The sequence below is a fragment of the Plectropomus leopardus genome, chromosome 20, assembly GCF_026936395.1.
Source record: "Plectropomus leopardus strain MGB_pleo_1.0 chromosome 20, ASM2693639v1, whole genome shotgun sequence".
Classification (NCBI taxonomy): domain Eukaryota; kingdom Metazoa; phylum Chordata; class Actinopteri; order Perciformes; family Serranidae; genus Plectropomus; species Plectropomus leopardus.
Window position 1 is genome coordinate 1,492,669 of NC_142195.1, and position 19,839 is coordinate 1,512,507.

The 19,839-nt window shown below is 41.1% G+C and overlaps 2 protein-coding genes across 2 annotated transcripts in view; one reads left to right on the plus strand and one right to left on the minus strand.

Annotated features, from left to right (window-relative positions):
• The window catches only part of slc38a9 (solute carrier family 38 member 9), a 31,892-nt gene that overhangs the window by 2,066 nt on the left and 9,987 nt on the right, over positions 1 to 19,839 (plus strand). Inside the window, exons 2-7 of the mRNA XM_088070892.1 lie at positions 10,405 to 10,548; positions 12,479 to 12,608; positions 14,809 to 14,927; positions 15,040 to 15,103; positions 15,272 to 15,365; positions 18,990 to 19,160. Of these exons, the coding sequence (XP_087927018.1) occupies positions 10,451 to 10,548; positions 12,479 to 12,608; positions 14,809 to 14,927; positions 15,040 to 15,103; positions 15,272 to 15,365; positions 18,990 to 19,160 (676 nt within the window). The 5' untranslated portion in view covers positions 10,405 to 10,450. The remainder of the gene's footprint in view (positions 1 to 10,404; positions 10,549 to 12,478; positions 12,609 to 14,808; positions 14,928 to 15,039; positions 15,104 to 15,271; positions 15,366 to 18,989; positions 19,161 to 19,839) is intronic.
• LOC148186127 (uncharacterized) lies at positions 5,541 to 6,465 on the minus strand. The gene is made up of 4 exons (XM_088070893.1): positions 6,371 to 6,465; positions 6,021 to 6,247; positions 5,774 to 5,896; positions 5,541 to 5,669 (listed from the first exon to the last, which is right to left on the minus strand). Exons 1-4 carry the CDS (start codon positions 6,440 to 6,442, stop codon positions 5,627 to 5,629), a joined length of 465 nt encoding a protein of 154 aa, XP_087927019.1. The 5' UTR covers positions 6,443 to 6,465; the 3' UTR covers positions 5,541 to 5,626.

Sequence of the window (19,839 nt, forward strand, 5' to 3'; positions counted from 1 at the left end):
GGGTTAAATCTACTTATCTGCATCTTAGTCCTTATCTGAACCGCCTGCAGGCTGAGGGTTTAACCTGGGTGTCTGTACCACAGAGCCACATACAAATGTCTACCAGCTTGATAATGTTCTATTGATGATCCTCTTAGACCTGTGCCATGAGGCAGCAGAAAAGAACTGTTATAGGAAAAAAAAGTCTTTATTCTTCCTGTACAATAACAATACTGTTTTTAAATCATTGTTTCTGTTGAAGGATCTGGTGCTGAGTCTGTAGTTTGTGTCTGTGTTTGACACTGAGCTGCTTTCCTTGAGATATTTGTCGAATAATTAGATTCTGAAATTTGTAAAAAAAATTTTTGTCTTTTTCAATAAATAAAATAAAATAAAATGATACATTACAATCAACTCTTGCAAACATCTAAACCTATACACGCACACGTGCACAGTATATGAACCAGCACGGAGTAATAGAAGATAGTGAGAAGAGGAGGGAGAGGAAGGCCCTGATATACATTCATTTATAGCGTATGTTGGGTCACAATAATATTACATAATTTTTACTGACCCTACTTGACCACTAATATATTGTTTGATCATGTCCATTGGTTTTCACATGCCAAGAGCATATTAAAAAAAAAAGATTTTACCTTTTGAAATGTGATATTTCATTGTATGTAGCAACATTCAGTTAGTACTGATGACCTATATATCCCTCTATAAATAATGAGTACACATAAATAAATTAAATTAAAAAAAGAAAAAAACAAACAAACAACAAACAAACTGAGATGAAATAATATAATATATCCTTTTTAGGGCTAAAGGACCATTCTAATCAAAATTTGTTAAATTTCTGTGAAGCATTTGCCAAGTACAACTGTCACAGCCCCTGTCTCTCATTCCCCTCCTGTCACACTGCTGCAGTATTTTTCCACTCACCCTCCCTCTGCTCCACTCTACCTGCCAGCCACGCCCACCTCATCAGCCCAACTCTGCTCACCTACCTCACAGCTGCAGCTCATTACAATCAGCCCTGCATATAAGCCTCTCCAGCACTCTCACTCATTGCCAGATTGTTCTACAGTGTCATGCGAGACTTTCCAGCGTTCATTCCCTGTCTGATCTCCCGAAGCCGACTCTGCCTGTCCCCGACCTGCTCTCCTCGTCTGCCTCCCGGTAAACTCACCTGCCTTTTGTCCCTGACCTCGTGTTCTGCCTCAGTGTTTCTGGTATCGGACTGCTCTGCTGTAACGACTCCTCTGCCTGGCCTCATCTATCCTCCTGCCTGTTCCCCATCGGTGCTTCTGCCTTCGCGGACTGCTCAGCTGGCTACGACCCCCCCGCCTGCCTCCGACCATTCCTCTGCTCTCTCCCCGTCGGCACCTCCGCACGAACAGCCGGCTCTTCGAGCCACGGAGCTTCCTCCTCGTCGACATCGGCTGAAGTAAGCTATGTCTCTTCCCCTCGTCTGAGCCCCAGAGACTGTGTGAGGGCTTTCAGCCTGAAGAACGAACTTTACTCTGTGTTCATTCAATCTGCTCCGTACCTTGTTTGCTGTGTGGAAAATAAAAGTTATTACCAACTGTTCCTGAGCGCCAGTGTACTGCATTTGGGTCCAAACCCCGCCTGTTTCAGTAAAATCTGGCCAGAAATGGACCCAGCAGAACCCGCCTCTCTTCAGTCTCGCCTAGCCCACGTGGAGGGAATGCTCCAGCAGCACGAGGCTCAGCTCGCCTCCAATGCGGCAGAGGCTCGTCAATCAGCTTCGGCTCTGGAACAAGCGCTAACCCTGCTAGCCACCCAGGTACAACAGATGGCTACCTCCTTGACTCAACATGCCACTCCTGCCCCAGTTCCAGCCCCACCTGCTCCAACCCCGGCACCATCTCTAAGCACCACATCCGAGCCCCGGGTAGGGGCGCCAGAACTCTATGCCGGGGATCCTGAGGGCTGCAGTCCGTTCCTGACCAACTGCTCAATCCTGTTTGCCCTGCAACCCCATACCTTCACCACAGAGGGAGCAAGAGTCACCTTCGCCATCAACCACCTCACTGGAAAGGCGCGTTTGTGGGGAACGGCGGAGTGGGAGAGAGGCATGCCAGCCTGTGCCTCCTTCCAGGCTTTCGCAGATGAGCTACCCGTTTCTGTGGGCCCCGACGCCACAGGGGGACTCATGAGCCAGAAGCAGGGGAATCGGACAGTTTCTGACTTCGCCATAGACTTCAGAACCCGAGCTCGGCTCAGTGACTGGAACACTGCTGCCCAGTGTGACGCCTTCCTCAATGGGCTAGCTCCTTACATCAAGGATGAGCTGGTCTCGTTCAACCTCCCTAATTCCCTGGACGGACTCATCGGGCTGACCACGAGACTGGACAGACGGATCCAGGCGAGGAGGAGAGAGCAGCGCCTAGAGGGAGTGGATCATCGGGTTTCCGTCCGCCAGCATGGGTTTCCTGCTGCCCCCGGCCATCCCTCAGAACCCGCTCAAGGAGGGGCGGAGCCTATGCAGGTGGGACGTACCGCTCTAACGCCAGAGGAACGAGAGAGACGACGCCGATGGAATCTCTGCCTCTACTGTGGCTAGGCCGGCCATTTCGTCTCCAGGTGCCCAGTAAAAGGGAGGGCTCAGCAGTAGAGAGGGGCATCCTGCTGAGCCGATCCCGGAACTCTGCCCTCAACCCTTGCCCTCTGTTCCACGTCCAGCTCCTGTTGGCGGAGGGATATCATACCCTCGCCACCTTCATCGACGAGGAACTCGCCCGTCAGCTGGAGATTGAGCAGGTCCCTCTTCCTCGTCCTATGCCGGCCAGCGCCCTGGATGGTCATCTTCTGGGGGCCGTCACTCATCAAACCACACCCATCTTGATGCTCCTGTCTGGCACGCACCTAGAAACCATCAGGTTCCACGTCCTAAGGTCTCCCAACCTTCCCCTGATCCTCGGTTACCCCTGGCTTCGTCGCCATAACCCACATATAGACTGGTCCACGGGGTCTATCCTGGGTTGGAGCTCCTCCTGTCGACAGATCTGCCTCCGACAGACGGTTACACCCACGCCGCCTGCCAGCTCCTGCTCCACCCCAGACCTCTCCATGGTGCCTTCAGACTACCACGATTTTCGGGAGGTGTTCAACAAGATGAGGGCCACCTCTTTGCCCCCTCATCGGCCCTACGACTGCGCCATCGACCTCCTGCCCGGTTCTGCTCCTCCCAAGGGTCGCCTCTACTCCCTGTCCGCACCTGAAAGAGAGGCGATGGAGACCTACATCAGTGATGCCTTGGCCTCCGGGATCATCCGACCCTCCTCGTCTCCTGCTGGGGCGGGGTTCTTCTTCGTCGGCAAGAAGGATGGTTCTCTGAGGCCCTGCATCGACTACAGAGGTCTGAACGACATCACGGTAAAGAACCGCTATCCTCTCCCCCTCATCGTGCGAGTTCCATGCCTCTTCTCTCTCCTTCCTGGGGTACATCATCGGCCACAACTGCATGGAGATGGACCCTGCTAAGGTTTCTGCTGTTACCTCCTGGCCAGTCCCTGACTCTCGCAAGCAGTTGCAACGTTTTCTGGGGTTCACCAACTTCTACAGGAGGTTTACCTGAGGTTACATCGCGGTGGCTGCACCTCTCACTGCCCTCACCTCCTCCAAGGTCCCGTTTCACTGGACCTCGGCCGCCGAAGAGGCGTTCCAGCACCTGCCCGTTTCAGCAACAGCTTATTTACTTGCTCAGGAGACTGAGGTCATATGAGGCAAACAAACAGATCCTGATGTTGTTTTTCCAGTTGCTATTACAGAGTGATACACAGTATGGAATCTGTGCATGGTACAGTTCTGCCTAAATTCACCGTAAAGCTAGACTGACCAGACTGCTGTGTAAGCTCACAGATTGTTGGTCAAAGATTTGAGTAGAGTTTCCAAACTTGGTTAACAAACAGAATGTTTTCTCTGGTTAGTAATGTTACGTGTGGCTCCTCTCATCAGCTTTTTCCATCACACAGGCACGACTTAACAGGTTGAGGAACCCTTTTGTTTTTCAGTGTGTCAGCCTGTTAACTGAGTCCTAAGCCGTTTTTACCTAGTTTGGTTCACCTGGACTTTTTGTGTAATAATGCACTTAAAACGTCAGTCTCTCAATGCACAATAAAGTTATATATACATCTTTTTTTTCCAGGACAACCTGGGCTATCAGAATATTTAGGCTGCAGTGATGTCACTTGAATATACAAATAGCTATAAGACCATAAAGGCAAAAGAAAACACAAGACGTAAATTGAATGGTACAGATCTTTAGCGAGAAATCACCCAAAAGTAGTATGTACAAGCTTTTTTGCTGTAGAAAACCTCAAGTGTTGCGAAATCAGAAAGTGAAAAAATAAACATTATAACTATTATAGTTCAAAAAATGGACACATTTTTCAAAAAAAAGTCCCATCGTTTTTTTGTTTTGTAGTTGTTTATGTATCCCATTATCTGTGTCATTCTGCAAAGCAGCAAAGCGTTGGTCGGTCTACTGATTGGATTGATTGATTTCACTATAATGCATCCATGGATTGGACGACAAGACCAAAACAAACCTCTGACCTCTCTCCAAAGGAACTACGGGAAACCAATATGGCATTTAGCATCAATGCTGAAATACTTTTATCGCCGATATATGTATAAAATATGGACGGAAGATACCAACTATTGGATCTATCATTACAGATTTATTGAACAACGTCCCGTAAAAATACCCGATTTCCATGGCTGAATAGAGAGGCTTCTGAAAGAGCTAAGATACATCGGAGACATCTCTGTAAACGGCACAGCCGGCAGCTTTACACTGCCGAAAAAAGTAAGATGATCCGACATACGGTCTCAGCATACCTGTCAAGTTTTGGATTTGAAAATACGAGAAATTTTCCGGCACCTGCTGCGAGCCGTCCCACCACCCCAACCAAGCTCCAGTATCCCTTACATTTTAAGACAGGTGTACAAGAAATCTAAAATAACCACTTGCCAACCACTTACTAACTACAGTTAGGTGATCAGAATCTGATAGGCCTCTTTGTTGACATTGAAATGCTGTGAACATTCCTACGTTATAATACAGCCTAAATGAAAAAACAAAAGGGTATAAGAAGCACATTTATTTATTTTACATATTTTCAGTTCATATACAAGTCAACACATTACATATTTACTATTTATTTCACATTTGCTTGTCTTAAAGTTAAACATTTACATTTAATTGACATATTTTAATTTCTCATGTTCACTCATGTGGCTCTCTGTCATTCATTCATAACCTATTATACAGATTTGTTGCAGACTTTGCATCCTTTAACACTTTTTTGGAAGGAGTGTATTTGTGGGCTGGGCCAGAGAGGTTTATTTATTTTTTTATGACAGTAAAGCAAAAACAGTGCTGTTGTGTAATGACATCCTATTCTCTGTAACAATCTTTCTCACCATACTAAACACCCTTTCAGAACTGGCATTGTTGTGGGGAATGCATAGTAAAGCCTTCATTAGTCTTGGCAGCTCACCGAACCTTACATCCTTCCCTACCAGGCCCCAGAATCTGTCAATTTTGTCTTCTTTGGGGAGTTGCCTGCTATCTTTCACCTGGTAGTCAATGAGTTCCTCTCTCAGCCAATCCTCACTCAAGCTCAACTGAGGGAACAGGGCCCCTAGCCTTTCCACTGTAAAAGAAATCAAGTGTTTGACTGGACATTGCAGGTCTAAACCATGCAATATTTCATTAATTCATTCATTCTATCAATGGGGAACTGACTCTAACATCTACCTGTCCCTGGAGTAATGTTGAGACAAGGAGCAGGGTCCAGAACTGTCCCTCTGGAGTGGATGGTCGAGGTGAAAGGAGGAGAACATCTTCCAAAGCACTGCTTCATAGAATCTTCTCACAGATCTACAACAGAATAAGAATTAAAAAAAATGCATTAGTGGCAACAATTTAGGCACCCTACAGCCTATACTCTCATACTATCAAAAGATGATATCATAACTACATAACTGCTAGGTAATATACTCACTGAAAGATTTTCTTCTCGGCTGACACAGGGAGCTCTGTGCTTTTCATGAATGCCTTTGCGTCTGCTCCGATAAAGAGCTCTTTATCAGCCAATTGATGTCCTTCTCCAAACTCCACCTCCCTGAGAGGTACACCCACATTGGCCCTGGCTGGTGTGAGGTAGCCCAGGATCCTCCTAATCAGCCTGCACATCTCCTCTTCAAGTTTGTGAATTTGTACTCCCTCTGACTACAGAAAATATCATTGGTCACAACAAAATAACAGTGAAATAAGAATGCTACAGTCAGCACAATCATATTTAATTATAATTGACTATTATTCACTCATTCATTCAATATCATTGACACGCACCTGGAAGGCAATATAAAATTCAGATAAAGGCTTAAGGGCAGCACTTAGGAACATGAAGTAGGTCTTCTCCATTCGATTACGCAGATGGCTTGCCAGATCACGTACTTTGGCACTCCTCTCTACCTCCTCATGACTGTTAAAGTAGGCCTATAATACATAGGGACACAGGGTGGCAATTCATGGTTAAAATGGAAACATAGCATAGTAAACTGTGTATATATCTGCTGGAGTTACTATCCTTACCTGTAGTGCATCCCACTGGTTCAACACTCTCTGGATGCAGGTTACAGACTCAGCCATCTGATGCTGCAGTACCTGAGGAGCTTCAGGTGGTCTGAATCAGTGAAATTTAAAAACTCTTTGTAGATTTCACATCTTTTTGCACTGAAAGATAGAAAATAATTTTGTTAGTGATTGGAAATGTATGTGTGTTTGTTTGTAAGAATATCAACTACAGGCCTAGATAAATAGCAAGCCTATATAATTTATATGCATTTACCTTTTATCAAAGTGGGTGTATATCCCCACCAGGATGTCTTCCACCGGGACATGGGCCGCTTTGATGCCACAGCCAGTGGCCAGCTGCGCTAGGTGGCAGATGCAGCCAGGGTCCTGGACGTGGGGCTGGCTCTTCTTCAGTCTGCTGATAACTGACTTGTGTCTGCCTTTCATGACAGTCACATTATCAGAGTTAAAGTCAGGATAACAAATTCTTTGTCTGTTATTCTGTTGTTCAATTCGTGGCACATCAGTGAAAAGGGCTGAGAGCGGCATGTTTTGGCCAACTCGTCATCTAGCTCTGCTGCTATGGCAACTGTTGAGTAAGTGGCTAGTAATTTACGTTAGATTAGCCTACAATATGCATGCAGGACATTATCAAATAGGCATCCGCATACAAAATACTCAAACTTAATTTGACTCAACTTACCTTTGATGAGTTGCGTAGCCTTGGTTTTTCCCGCTGAGTATTTTCGTGTGATAGCAGAGTCCGGGAAAATCTCAGCTACACACTTGTTGAAGTTGTCACAGAAGGTGAAAGCAGCATTGTTTTTGGCACACAGCATTGCCATTTTAACCTCCATATTTATGACCTGGTCTGCCTCGGAGGTATATCTAGTCACAAATGCTGACATTGTCTGGGTATGTTTCTATTCTCTTTAGCCAGCACTTTGTGCTTGGTGGATTTTTCATGCTGACTGACATCATTCCTTCCTCCATGGGAGACACTGAAATCGCAGTTAAAAATCTTACAGAATGCATGACTGTGCCCCATCCTGCTCCTCTTTAGGAAAGTAAATTTGCTGTCCCATTTTTCGAGATATTTACACAAATTCTTTGGTTTTTTTTTTTGGCAGGAATGCCTTCTCCTTCATCACATCCATCCGTCTCTCTCCTTAGTTGTTCCCGCTAAATTGTGGATTTGTTGTCGGCACTAACCTCGTGACAACTGCCACCTAGGCTACTGCAGGTGACAGCTCTCGTGAGGCTAGTGACAGAGTTCAGTTTGGCGAGGCAGAGGATTTTTTAAAAAAATTTATGAAATGATAATACGGGAGATTTACAGGAGAATACTAATACTACTAATACAGTATTTTCCCAGCCAAAGCAGGAGACTTGACAGCTATGGGTGTCAGAGATGCCTGGCTCAGAGGGTTAAATTAGAGTATTGGTGAACCTGGCATGATCATTTGATCATCATGTGTATTTGTATGACACAGTGTTCATTCTGGGACATCAGTGACTGACGTTGGCAGTAGTGATAGTTCATGAATAGTTACACATGCACACTTACTCCATATCACAATGTTTTTATTGGATCTTTGTTAGGGAAAAATGTTTCAACATGATTACTACACCTCTCTCTACAGTAAGTACCCAAAGGTTTTAGGATGATGTTTGTTGTTTACCTTTCAAACCACTAAGTAGTAATTAGAAACACATTAATCTCAAAGAGAAGTACAAATTCAAATGTAACAAAATTTTACTTGCATGTTACTTGAAATAAAAAAAACATTATAAAATGTGACCATTCTTAATTGTATGGGCTACAAACAAACAAAACAAAACAAAAACAACAGACCAAGAAAGCTTAGCTGTAATTTAAGGCTAAGGTGATATTTGAACTTGTGTTGTCTTGATCAAAGTCTCTTAAATCCCATTTCTGTGACCTCAGAAGCTGATCTTTAAACTGTATCTGTAGTTGAGTCCAAACCCAGTTTCCAAGTCCTAAAGAAATCATGTCAATGCCCCTAGAGGTCATTGTATCTGGCATTTAATTTAAACCTACTGCAGACTTTTTGACCTATATTTTATTGAATACAGTGCAAAGACAAGATATTTAATTGTCAAACTAAAAAAACTTTTTTTTTTGCAAAAATAAAGTCATTATAAATTGGATGAGGATTGGATAGATTGGATAAATTATGTGTTAGGGAACCAAGGACACTAATTGTTGAAGTTTTAAAAGAAAAATTCTTTCCCATTCTTGCGAGATGATGTCAGTTTCTTGCTGGAATAAGCAGGGACCCCCTGAAAAAGATGATGGCTGGATGGCAGCATGTGTTGCTCCAAAACCTGTGTGCATCTTTTAATGTTCATGGTGCCTTCATAGATATACAAGTTATCCATGATGCTGAGGGCACTAGCACACCTCCACACCATCACAGATGCTTTGAACTTTGAGCTGGTAACAATCTGGATGGTCCTTTTCCTCTTTCGTCCAGAGGACACAATGTCCTTGATTTCCAAAAACAGCTTGAAATGTGGACTTGTCAGACCACAACACACTTTTCCACTTTGTGTCAGTCCATCCATCTAAGAGATTGAAGTTCACGGCCAGTAAGTACTGTATTTTTAGCCTTTCCCCTTATGTGCAGAAGGTGTAGATGTGTTGTTGATGGTGAAATGTTGAAATTCTTTGCAGCTCCACATTGAGAAACAGTTTATCTTAAACTGTTGAACTATTTGTCTACGCAGTTTAAAAAAAAAAAAGTGGTGAACCTTGAGCTGTCCTTGCTTGTGAACGACTGAGGATTTGGAGGGTGCCCTTTTCATACCCAATCATGATACTTTTATCTGTTACCAATTAACCCGTGGAATGTTCCAGGTGTTTTTTTAGCATCCACAACTTTCACAGTGTTTTGTTGCTCTTGTCCCAAGTTTTTTGGGACGTGTTGCAGGCATCAAATTTAGAATGAGTATATATGCACAAAAACAATAAAGTTTAACTGTTAAATTTTTAACTGTTAATATTTAACTGGTAAATTAAATAACTTGCATTTTGACTGTATTTTATAGAATATAGGTCCATTTGCGAATCATTGCATTGTGTTTTTATTTACAATTTTTACACTTCATAACTGTGTTTTGCAATCGGGGTTATAGTATAAACCAAAGAGAAAAGTATGAACCTGAAAACTATTTACTAAAATTAAAAGCACATTATTAACTGACATGATAAGGCTCTTTGGGTGGGTCCTGCTTTATTATCTGATCTTGAGGCCCTGTGTCAAAGTCTTGTTTTATTACCTAAATGATTTTAGATGATATTAATATGACATGGTACATATTATTAAATTAATTTGTGTTAAATCAGATCTCCACATGGAACATTTGGAGCCCTGTTATATTCCTTGGAGGGAAGGGTGTTAGTTGGGGCCCGGCAGCTCATTTTTGTCTCTGAGCCAGCAAGCAGTTTCATGTAGCCAAATCTGGTTTTGATTGTGGAAATCAGCTTCCAAAGATGTGAAACTTGCTGAGACAGATAATCTAGCAGACACAATAATTCTCTGTTGTAGATTAGCCGGTTTTCAAGTCTGTACATTTTCATAGCATGCTGTTTTAAGTAGGAACCAGTGGTTATGTGGGAGTTATTTACGCTCAGAACTCTGAAACAACACAGAAAGATCTGGAGAAAGGTTGAGGTGTAATCTCGACTGCATATGATCGCATTTTACAACTTTGCTACACAAATTATACTTTATGCTTACTCTGTGTTAGTCACTGATTACACTTTACAACATGTTTCCCTCCAGTCAGGTGATGAGCGTTGAGAGGCTGTAGCTGGAAGTCAGCAGCACTATGGAGGATGACAGCAGGCCTCTGCTGAGCTCAGAGCAGACCGCAGAGAGCTACTCACACAGAGGCTCCACAGACTCACTGGACGTCAAGGCTAAAAGGTAGACCACACTGAAACTCTACACGAATCAATACGCACTACTTACCAGCACTACACTGCAAGCACATGACAAAGAATAGGGCTCTGCACATGTCAATGCTGTTCAATAGAAGACCTGAAAGAGTTCTGTGCATTTACTGGCACACTCAAAGGATGCAGAGCCATAACCAATAAATTAAGACCAGACAACAGAAAGACACACACTGGATTATATTTCATCATATTCATGATTTCTGATCTGTTTTGCTTAATAAACAGAAACAGCATTTATTTGCATTTGGTGCCGTAGTGATTTCTGACAGGAGGATGGTATGTGTGGAATTGAGTCAAAAATTCTTTTACTATTTTACTAATTTTACTTATAATTTTTATTTGTGCTCTGTATAATTCAAATAAGCAATTCATTTAATGGTTTTAATTTTCGATCTCTAAATAAATCTGTTGATCAATGGCTTGTCTATAAAAATCACAAAATATTTAAAAATGCCAATCAACATCTACCCGAACCTAAGGTTACATAAATATATTGCTTATTTTGGCCAGCCAACCAACCAAACCATAAAATATTAATTTTATAGTGATATGAAACAGAAAACAGCGGAAAATCTACACACTGTAGAAGCTGGAATCAGAGGATTTGTGGCATATTTACATGACATGACATGACATGATGTGGTAAACTTCGCTCCATCTACGTGGTGCTTTAAACAAGTTTTACTTATATGCAAGCAGAAGTAAAACTTTTGCTGACATTGTTATAGGTGAACTAGATTTTCTGTTTTCTCATCGTACAGTTAATTCATATCAACGATGGAAATCTTTTTTTATCTTACATCGTGTTGCTTTAGAGAATCGATCTTGATCAGCACAAGGAGATCTGCCTTTTGCCCACATGATGTTTTGTTGAGCTGCAGTGTAGTCAATTTTACATTCCCATGTTTGTGTCAAAAAAACAACAGAGTTTACCGAGAGTTTGGATCCGGCCAGGCCCTGGTTGTGTGAGCTGCACATTGCTCCTTTCTGACACTGTATGTTGGATAATAAACAAGCTGCTTTCTACAAGTTAGGCTTCCGGGAACTCGCTTGACAAGCAGTTACTAAGACATTGGCTGTGTGTGTGTGTGTGTGTGTGTGTGTGTGTGTGTGTGTGTGTGTGTGTGTGTGTGTGTGTGTGTGTGTGTGTGTGTGGTGGTGGGTGTGTGTGTGTGTGTGTGTGTGTGTGTGTGTGTGTGTGTGGCACATATTAGCAGTTTGTGTGAATTTTAATCCAGTTAGGCATTTCACAGTGACCAACTAGCTTTCTAGCACATAAAGCATTACAAACACTCCCCACCAGCAAGTCACACACGTGTATGTTTGTTTCACTGTGTATGAATTCCTTCACTCAAGACATGTTTATGTCAAAGCAAAACAGTTTGTATTTGTGCTCTGTATAATTCAACTTAGGGATTCATTTAACGGTTATAATTTCCTATCACTCAATTCATTTTTTTGATCAATTACTTATCTAAAACCAAGATTCTGTTACTTAGTTGTCTACTTCTCTCCTCAAATGTTTTCAGAAACATGTTTTAGCTCACTGTTTAACTGGAATACAACATTGTGTCTTGCTTGTCAGCCGCCATTGTTTCACACGTACACACGAGCTCGCATTACGACTCCCACCAGCGGGAGTGTTTATTGGTCCTGTGAGGTGCAGTGCATGCTGGTAGATGTAGATTTTCTACCTTTTGAGCAACAGCGTCCTTTTTCTCTTTTTTTCTTTGGTCACCAATCTAAACAGTATTTGTGTCTCTCTACTGCAAAGACATCCTAGTTTATTACAAGGCCATTTTTTTTAGCTGTGAAATACTTTAAACATTTAGTGAATTTTAAAAATGATGTGATTGAATATTGCTACAAATGACATGATTTTTCTCTGCTTCTTTCAGGCCTTTCCATGTGGAGCCCAGGAATATCGTGGCTGATGACCCGCAGGAAAGAGTGTCTGCTGAGGCTGCCATCCTCAACAGCAGAGTCCATTACTACGGCAGACTGACAGGCTCCTCTGACAGACTGCTCGTAGGTCAAATCACTACAGAGTTAGTTGTTTAAGTCAAGGACAGACAGATTGTCATGACCGTGGCACAAATGCATGACACACAAAAGCAAGGGGCCAAATAACTGAGACAAACACCATGCATTGGAGAATTTTGTGTATATATATATATATATATATATATATATATATATATATATATATATATATATATATATATATATACACACACATACATATATATATATAGTGTTTGGTTATGCATTGCACCACTCTTTTAGGCACAGAGTGTACTCTGCTCACAAACGGAGCAGCAGAACATCAGGTGTAGTAAAAGTGAAACTTAGCTATTCATTGTACTGGGTCTTAAAGTTTACCTTCACTCTCTCCAGCAGTGCCTTCTTTAGTCCATCAGTCTGATCAGCTCTGACCATATAAACTGATCAATTATCCACCCCGCAATGCTTCTTAAACTCCTCTAACTGCTGCTGAGGGATTAAAACAACTCATGATGAGTTTCTCTGCTGTGTTCACTGACTCGCAGAACATCTAAATTTAGAGATGGGCAACAGAAATATGAAAAGAAAGTGACACATGCACATCAGATAAAAAGAAAAGGGAACCTACCGCCACCCATAGATTCTAATGCTGTGGGAAACACTATGTTTGCTTACAAAAACTGCCATTCCCAGTTCAAGTAATAGTGGCGCAAAAGAACACCATTATGAGTAGAATCCATATAGCATTGTGGTACAGCTGGAATCTTGGAGATAAGTCATGCTTGTTTTATTCTGTCAGTGAATGGAAGCACAGCAGTTAGGTGTAGAGCTGTCAGCTCCAACTCAACTATGTAAAAGCACATTGAAATGTGCAAAAACCCTATCATTATGCTCATCTTACACAGCATGCATGTTATTTTCTTCTAGCGGCTACCACAGAACAGGGAGCAAACTGCAATGTGTAAAATTTAGAGAGGGACATGCCAGCCACACTTCCTGAATTGTGGAAGTTTGTGGATGTGTTTGTGAGACTGTGAAAACCCACAGAGTGACCATGCAGGGCGTTCTCTTTCCATGTGGTAATCCATCTATAGTAAAGGGATTTGTACAATCATATAGTGTCATGATTTTTAAGGGGAATTGTGAATTATCATTGTTTGTTTCTTTTACATGAGGTGAAAGAGTTGAAGGAAGCCCTGACTTTCTCTGTCATTCAATTGCACCCACAGCACCCTCTGCAGGGAGCGCCTGGGAAGTTCTCAAAATACTACTGAGAAGCTTTTTCATTCAGTTTGTTTCTTTTAAGGAAAGAAAGGATTCCAAATATGTTTGGCAAGATTTTGCATTTTTGTTTAATATTGGATTTTCAAATTCAGCTCCTACAATCAGTCTAAAATACACCTTGTAAACAAAACTGTTAATGCTATACTGTCAAATACTAAGACTAATACCACTCAAAATACACTTTTCAAAATCTGACTATAAAAACATCATACACTGATATGATTTTCTACTTCCATTGAGTTTATTTTTAACCTAACATCAGTCCTAATTATAAAAATTAAATATTCATTACTTTTCAAAATTTTAACCTCTAAAAGCTAGGTTTTCGTGATGATGCCGCTATGGTTTAGATGGAAGAAAAAACACAAATTAATTATATTCAGTGTACTACATGCTAAGTACATTTTTTATGACAGTCTGGGATATGTCAGTGATTAGCAGCAACATTGATTGTGACAGTGCATCTAGTGGAAATAGCATGTATTTTCTTAATATGCCAAATATGGTAAAAAAATGATGTCATCAGGTGGAAAATGGTAAAAATGACAAATTCCAATGCAAAAGCCCAGAATGACACCCAGAAATAATACAATGCATGTTTTTATGCTTTGATGGCTGTGGGATCAAAAATTGCACTTTGAATGGGTTTCAGTGGAGAATTTTTTGCACTTAACAGTCATTCATTTATTCATTCATTCATTCATTTTCCATAACTGCTTGTCCTCGCAAGGGTCGCGGGCACTTAACAGTCTGAATATAACAATTTAGTTTCCACGGTGTAGTGCCATATGATGAACACAGCTAAAATGATCAATAAATGAAGAATAAAAAGTGCTTAAAATGCCCCAAACAGTGCCTACGGGTTAAATGCGTTTTTACTGGCTTGTGTTACTGTACCTGCAAGGACTTAATCTTCAGTCTCTGACTTTTTTTCCCTCAGAGTCCTCCAAACCATGTGATCCCGCGGCCAGAGGAGATCTACATCTACAGTCCACTGGGGACGGCCTTTAAGGTGACAGGCAGTGACCATTCCTCCAGAAACCCCAGCATCATCACTATGTAAGAAGCCCTGACAGCATCAGTCAGCACATCAGCCTGAGCTCCATGTTCTCCTCATACTGCGGATTGTCTTTGACTGCTTTGATTGTTACCTTGCTGTCTCTCCTCGCAGATTTGCTATCTGGAACACGATGATGGGCACTTCTATCCTCAGCATACCCTGGGGTATAAAGCAGGTGAATTGTTTTTTTGCATGGACTTTAAGTCCTTGGCTTCTTTTTAAAGGGCTAGTTTTATATTGACCTCAGTTGTATTTGTAAAGCAGACTTGCAGGATGTTTGGCCATTAAATTAGCCTTACAAGACAAAAACTGAAATCTGAATAGTCAGTGTATGTCCCTGTAGGCTGGTTTCACCCTGGGGATCTTCATCCTCGTCTTCACAGGCCTGCTGATGCTCTACTGCTGTTACATCGTCCTCAAATCACCAAAGGCAATACGTAAGTCCAGCAACACTATTCTGCCCATGATGGCTAAAACGTTTACACAACTGATAACAATTTCTTTTCTCTTCATTATTTTTTTTATGTAAAAAAACTGCAATAGCCCTTTATCATCTTTAAATCTGGACTCTCAAACTCTTGTTTCAATAATTTCTTAAAATGAGGTCTAATTTTACGGATAGTGGTACAGCAATCTCCCCTTACTATTTTGTGTGTATGTGTTTTTTAGACACTCATTAATTTCTGTACAATACCTGAAACAAGAAAAAAATGTCAGGGGAATATAAAATGGTTGTCAGCTACCCAGTACAATGATGAGTGTGACAGTAACAGCTCACTGATATTATTAGCTGTGTGAAGTCCTCACGGGGTTATTGTATTGGGGCCGAAGCACCAGTGAACTCAGTTTGCTACTATTTGCTGCTATTACTTTGGGCAGCATGAGTGTGAGGCAGAGCCTGTAAGGTCGGTGTCTCCTGTTAAAAAGCAACCTTGTTTACAACATGTGAGAAGTTTTTAGCACATTATTCATCATGTGTATTAGGGAAGTTGACTGCGTCCATTATGTGATCCATTGAATCAAGTCGCAGGTGTCCTGTGGAGGTTTCTTGTAGACAAATTTTCTGTTTACATTCAGTTTTTCTCCACCTCCTTGAGATTTTATATATAAATATATATACTATATTATATATAGTATAATAGATAATAATAGAGGATTTTTCTTATATGTTTTATAATGGCATTGTTTAGATCCATTTTTATTTCTTGTAGTCCTCTGTAATACTACTAGTTGTTAGAAACTTTACAGGGTAATTTTAAAGTACCCTTGAAAAGTAACACATATAAAAAGTAAGACATCACATGTGTTACATTTCTTTTTTATGTTAAATTTGTTGTGTGTGGGCCCCAGGAGGAGCAACTGCCTCCTTAGCAGATCTTAATGAAGAATCTGCTTCTACCACTGAGCTTTTTGCACAAAATATTATGTATTCTATGTAGTTCAGAGATAATAGATGTACTCTTCCATCATGCTGTGGTTGGTTCAGGACTTTCTCTCCACAGTATTAGTAAAACATTGAACAGCAAAAAGAAATAAACTATATATGTGTATTTTTTTTAGGATTACAGTCTGCAGAGACAGTGATGTGTTCAGACTTAATTTTTTTTTTCAGATTTATGAAGGGGTCGCATGAAGTACGAGCGCTGCTGTTGGCACACGTGTCAGCAAAGCTGACACCATTTTGTGTGGCTATGGGTAGTGGACACAAAATCTAATTACTAACATTGCAGTGTCTTACAATCCATTATGTAGTTTACTTCAAAAGATGAATAGACTGACCAAATTACAACGCAACAGAAGGCAGGTTTTCATTAACACTCAAATTGCAAAAATTGAAATGGTGAAAATAAAATACACCTAATGGAAACATGTCAATTTTGAAAAAAACTGGCTCCCTCATGATGCAGCTGTTGCATCCCATTACTCTTCAAAAGTTGAGCGGATCATCTGGAAGTTTTGAATCCATGATTTCTCTGTGAAATTATGGACTATCACCTCGCAGAAATCCCTCATACGTGGCCGCTCCCACGTTTAAGGGGCTCACCTTTCCATTATGGCTCTATAACACATCTACGTGGCCTTGGATTGGAAATGATGACGGCTAGTGCGGTGGTTGGAATAGAAATAAAGCTGCTAATGTTTTGAACATCCATCACCATGCTTCTTGGAATGTTATCAGAGGAGAAGTCGCAGAACATCACTTAGTGGAAACAGTCATCTCGCAATTGTGTTTTATCGCCATTTCAAAAATATAGCTTAAGTTTAGCACAAATCTGTAATAGAAACCTGGCTACTGCTAAACCACACAAATGTAAAATAAAGCTTCCATTATTTATAATGAAATAGTTCTTCCGGAAGTAAATAGTACGACAGCAAGTATAAAGTGCAAACAAAGTTAAAGTGCCAAAAAACTAAATAAATAAGCCTGTGAGAACAAACTTTTTAACATTTCTATCAATTTATTTGTATCTAAAATTAGTCAGGCTAGACATGACATGAGGCACATAAATGCCTTTCAGGTTTAAGAATGAATGAAAAATTAAGGGGGTAGGATTTGAGTATTTACTTCCTCTTACTCCTTTATATCATACTGATGTTAATTTTGCTCATATTTTTATTTTGTTATTCGTCTGTCTGTCTGTCCGTCTGTCTGTCTAATCTATCTGTCTGTCTTTCCTGTTTCCTCATCTAACAGTTTAAATAGACTGGGCAAATAGCCAATCATAATCAGGTGGCACAATCAGAATTCCGTTATGGCCCGTACCACCCCAGGCCACTCCCTGGACATACCCCTGCACAAAGAACAGTATCTAAACCAGTGGACACATTGACACACTCAAACAAAGTGCAGAATGATTTAATGAGATCACTTTTAGCTCCGACTTGAACTCCCTGACCCTTTTCCAGGCTGGATCAGATCTTGGCAGTGTGCGGTGTACTCTAAAGCAAGTCCTTTTGTCCTCTATCCAATGATGTCCTTGTCCCCCAGAGTGTGCTGTGTCTTTAGTTTCAAGTTGCAGTGGATGCTTTGGCCCCAACTATACCTGCTTGCATGTCTATTTTTTTGCAGTGACAAATTTTACTCCATATTACGAATAGTAATTATTATTACTAATCATTAAAAAAGATGTTTGCTTAATAACCTGTGGTGGGTGTCTGCAGATGAGTGTCCACTGTCTGCATGTTCCCACAGGGTGGGAGTGGCTCCTTTAGCACATTCTTGGCAGCCTTTCACACCTCGCAGCACTGTGCACACTGATACCCAGCAAGTCAGCCAAACATGTCACATCACAGGTCTTAAGATTAAACTTATTTGTAGCTGAAACTGTTTGATTTTTGTCCCTTTCCTGCACATAGAAATACCTCAATTACATACACGTGTGTTTTACAAGTGAGCAGAGTAGGAGAAACTGCAAGACATCTATTTCTCATCTGTTCTCATCTCACCTCCTCAGTTGCTCTTCTTTCCATATTCCACCATATTTTTTCCCATTAATGTTTTTTTTGTGTGTGTGTGTGTGGGGGGGGGGGGGTCCTCATCTACTGTGAGGATCTAAGGGCAGAGCTGCATGCTGTAAAGCCCTCTGAGGCAAACTGTGATTTGTGATAATGGGCTTTATAAATACAATTGAATTGAAACAGGTTTCAGTACGAACTGGTAAATCTGAAAGCCAAAGGCAACAGGGAGAGCGAATGACGTGACTTAGACTATGATTATGGGTGATTTTCTTTAAAAGATGTAAAGATGGGGCGGCAGGTGGCTCAGTGGATAAAGCAGGTGCCCCATAAATGAAGGCAGTGTCCTTGCCGCAGCAACCACAGGTTCAATTCCAGCTCATGGCCCTTTGCTGCATGTCATTCCCCCTCTTTCCCCATTTCACACTATTAATCTTCTGTTCTGTCTAATAAAGGCAAAAATGCCAAAAAAATAATCTTAAAAAAAAAGCTGAAAAGACCATGATTAGTAAAGACACCAAAATATACTGCTTTTCAAAGATATGATCTGTGGCATGACAGAAAGAATTTCACATGAATCATGTCACTGTCTGTGTCCTGTCTAGCCTACGTGGACACATCAGACTGGGAGTTCCCTGATGTCTGTAAGTACTACTTTGGCAAGTTTGGCCAGTGGTCCAGCCTGGTCTTCTCCATGGTGTCACTTATTGGAGCCATGGTGGTTTACTGGGTCCTCATGTCCAACTTCCTCTTCAACACCGGACAGTTCATCTACAGTAAGTCACACACCCCTGTCAGCACCTGAAAAAGAGGACCATTATTTGAAAAAAAAAAGACAACTGAGCACATTAACCTTTTGAAACCTGGAGTATTAAAACCCTCCAAATCCAAGCAGATTGGTTTTGTTTCTTTTGAAAAGATGGGGAAAAAGGCAATGGGGAACTTGGCAAGAACCAAATTGTAAGCAATGATTAGATTTTATATATATATTTATATATATAAATATATATATAAATAAAGATAATTACATTTAAAGACCCTTCAACGTGGATTTGATCAAGCATTAGCTTTGTATTTAGTTTTTGGATTGACTGCTGCTCAAACAAGTGCTTCAGTCTAACCTTATTAAACATGGACACTGTATCTTTAATTTAATGGCAGCAATTAATTTTCTCTGTTCAGGGCATGTTTGGAATCATCAAAACTGATTTACAGATATCTTTGATTATTGATATCAGTAATTACCTTTTTTTCTAGTAAGAATGAATTACAGGTGGATGTAGTAATGTAAAAGTGAAATAATAGCACTGTCGAGACACATCAGAACACCTGCATATAGATGTTAGGTCATTCTGTGCACATTGATGGTATAGTTTAAGTGAAACATACATGAAACATTAGAATATGACAGAAGAGCTTTTGCTTTTGGGTCTGGTTTGGATAATTTTCTCCTCC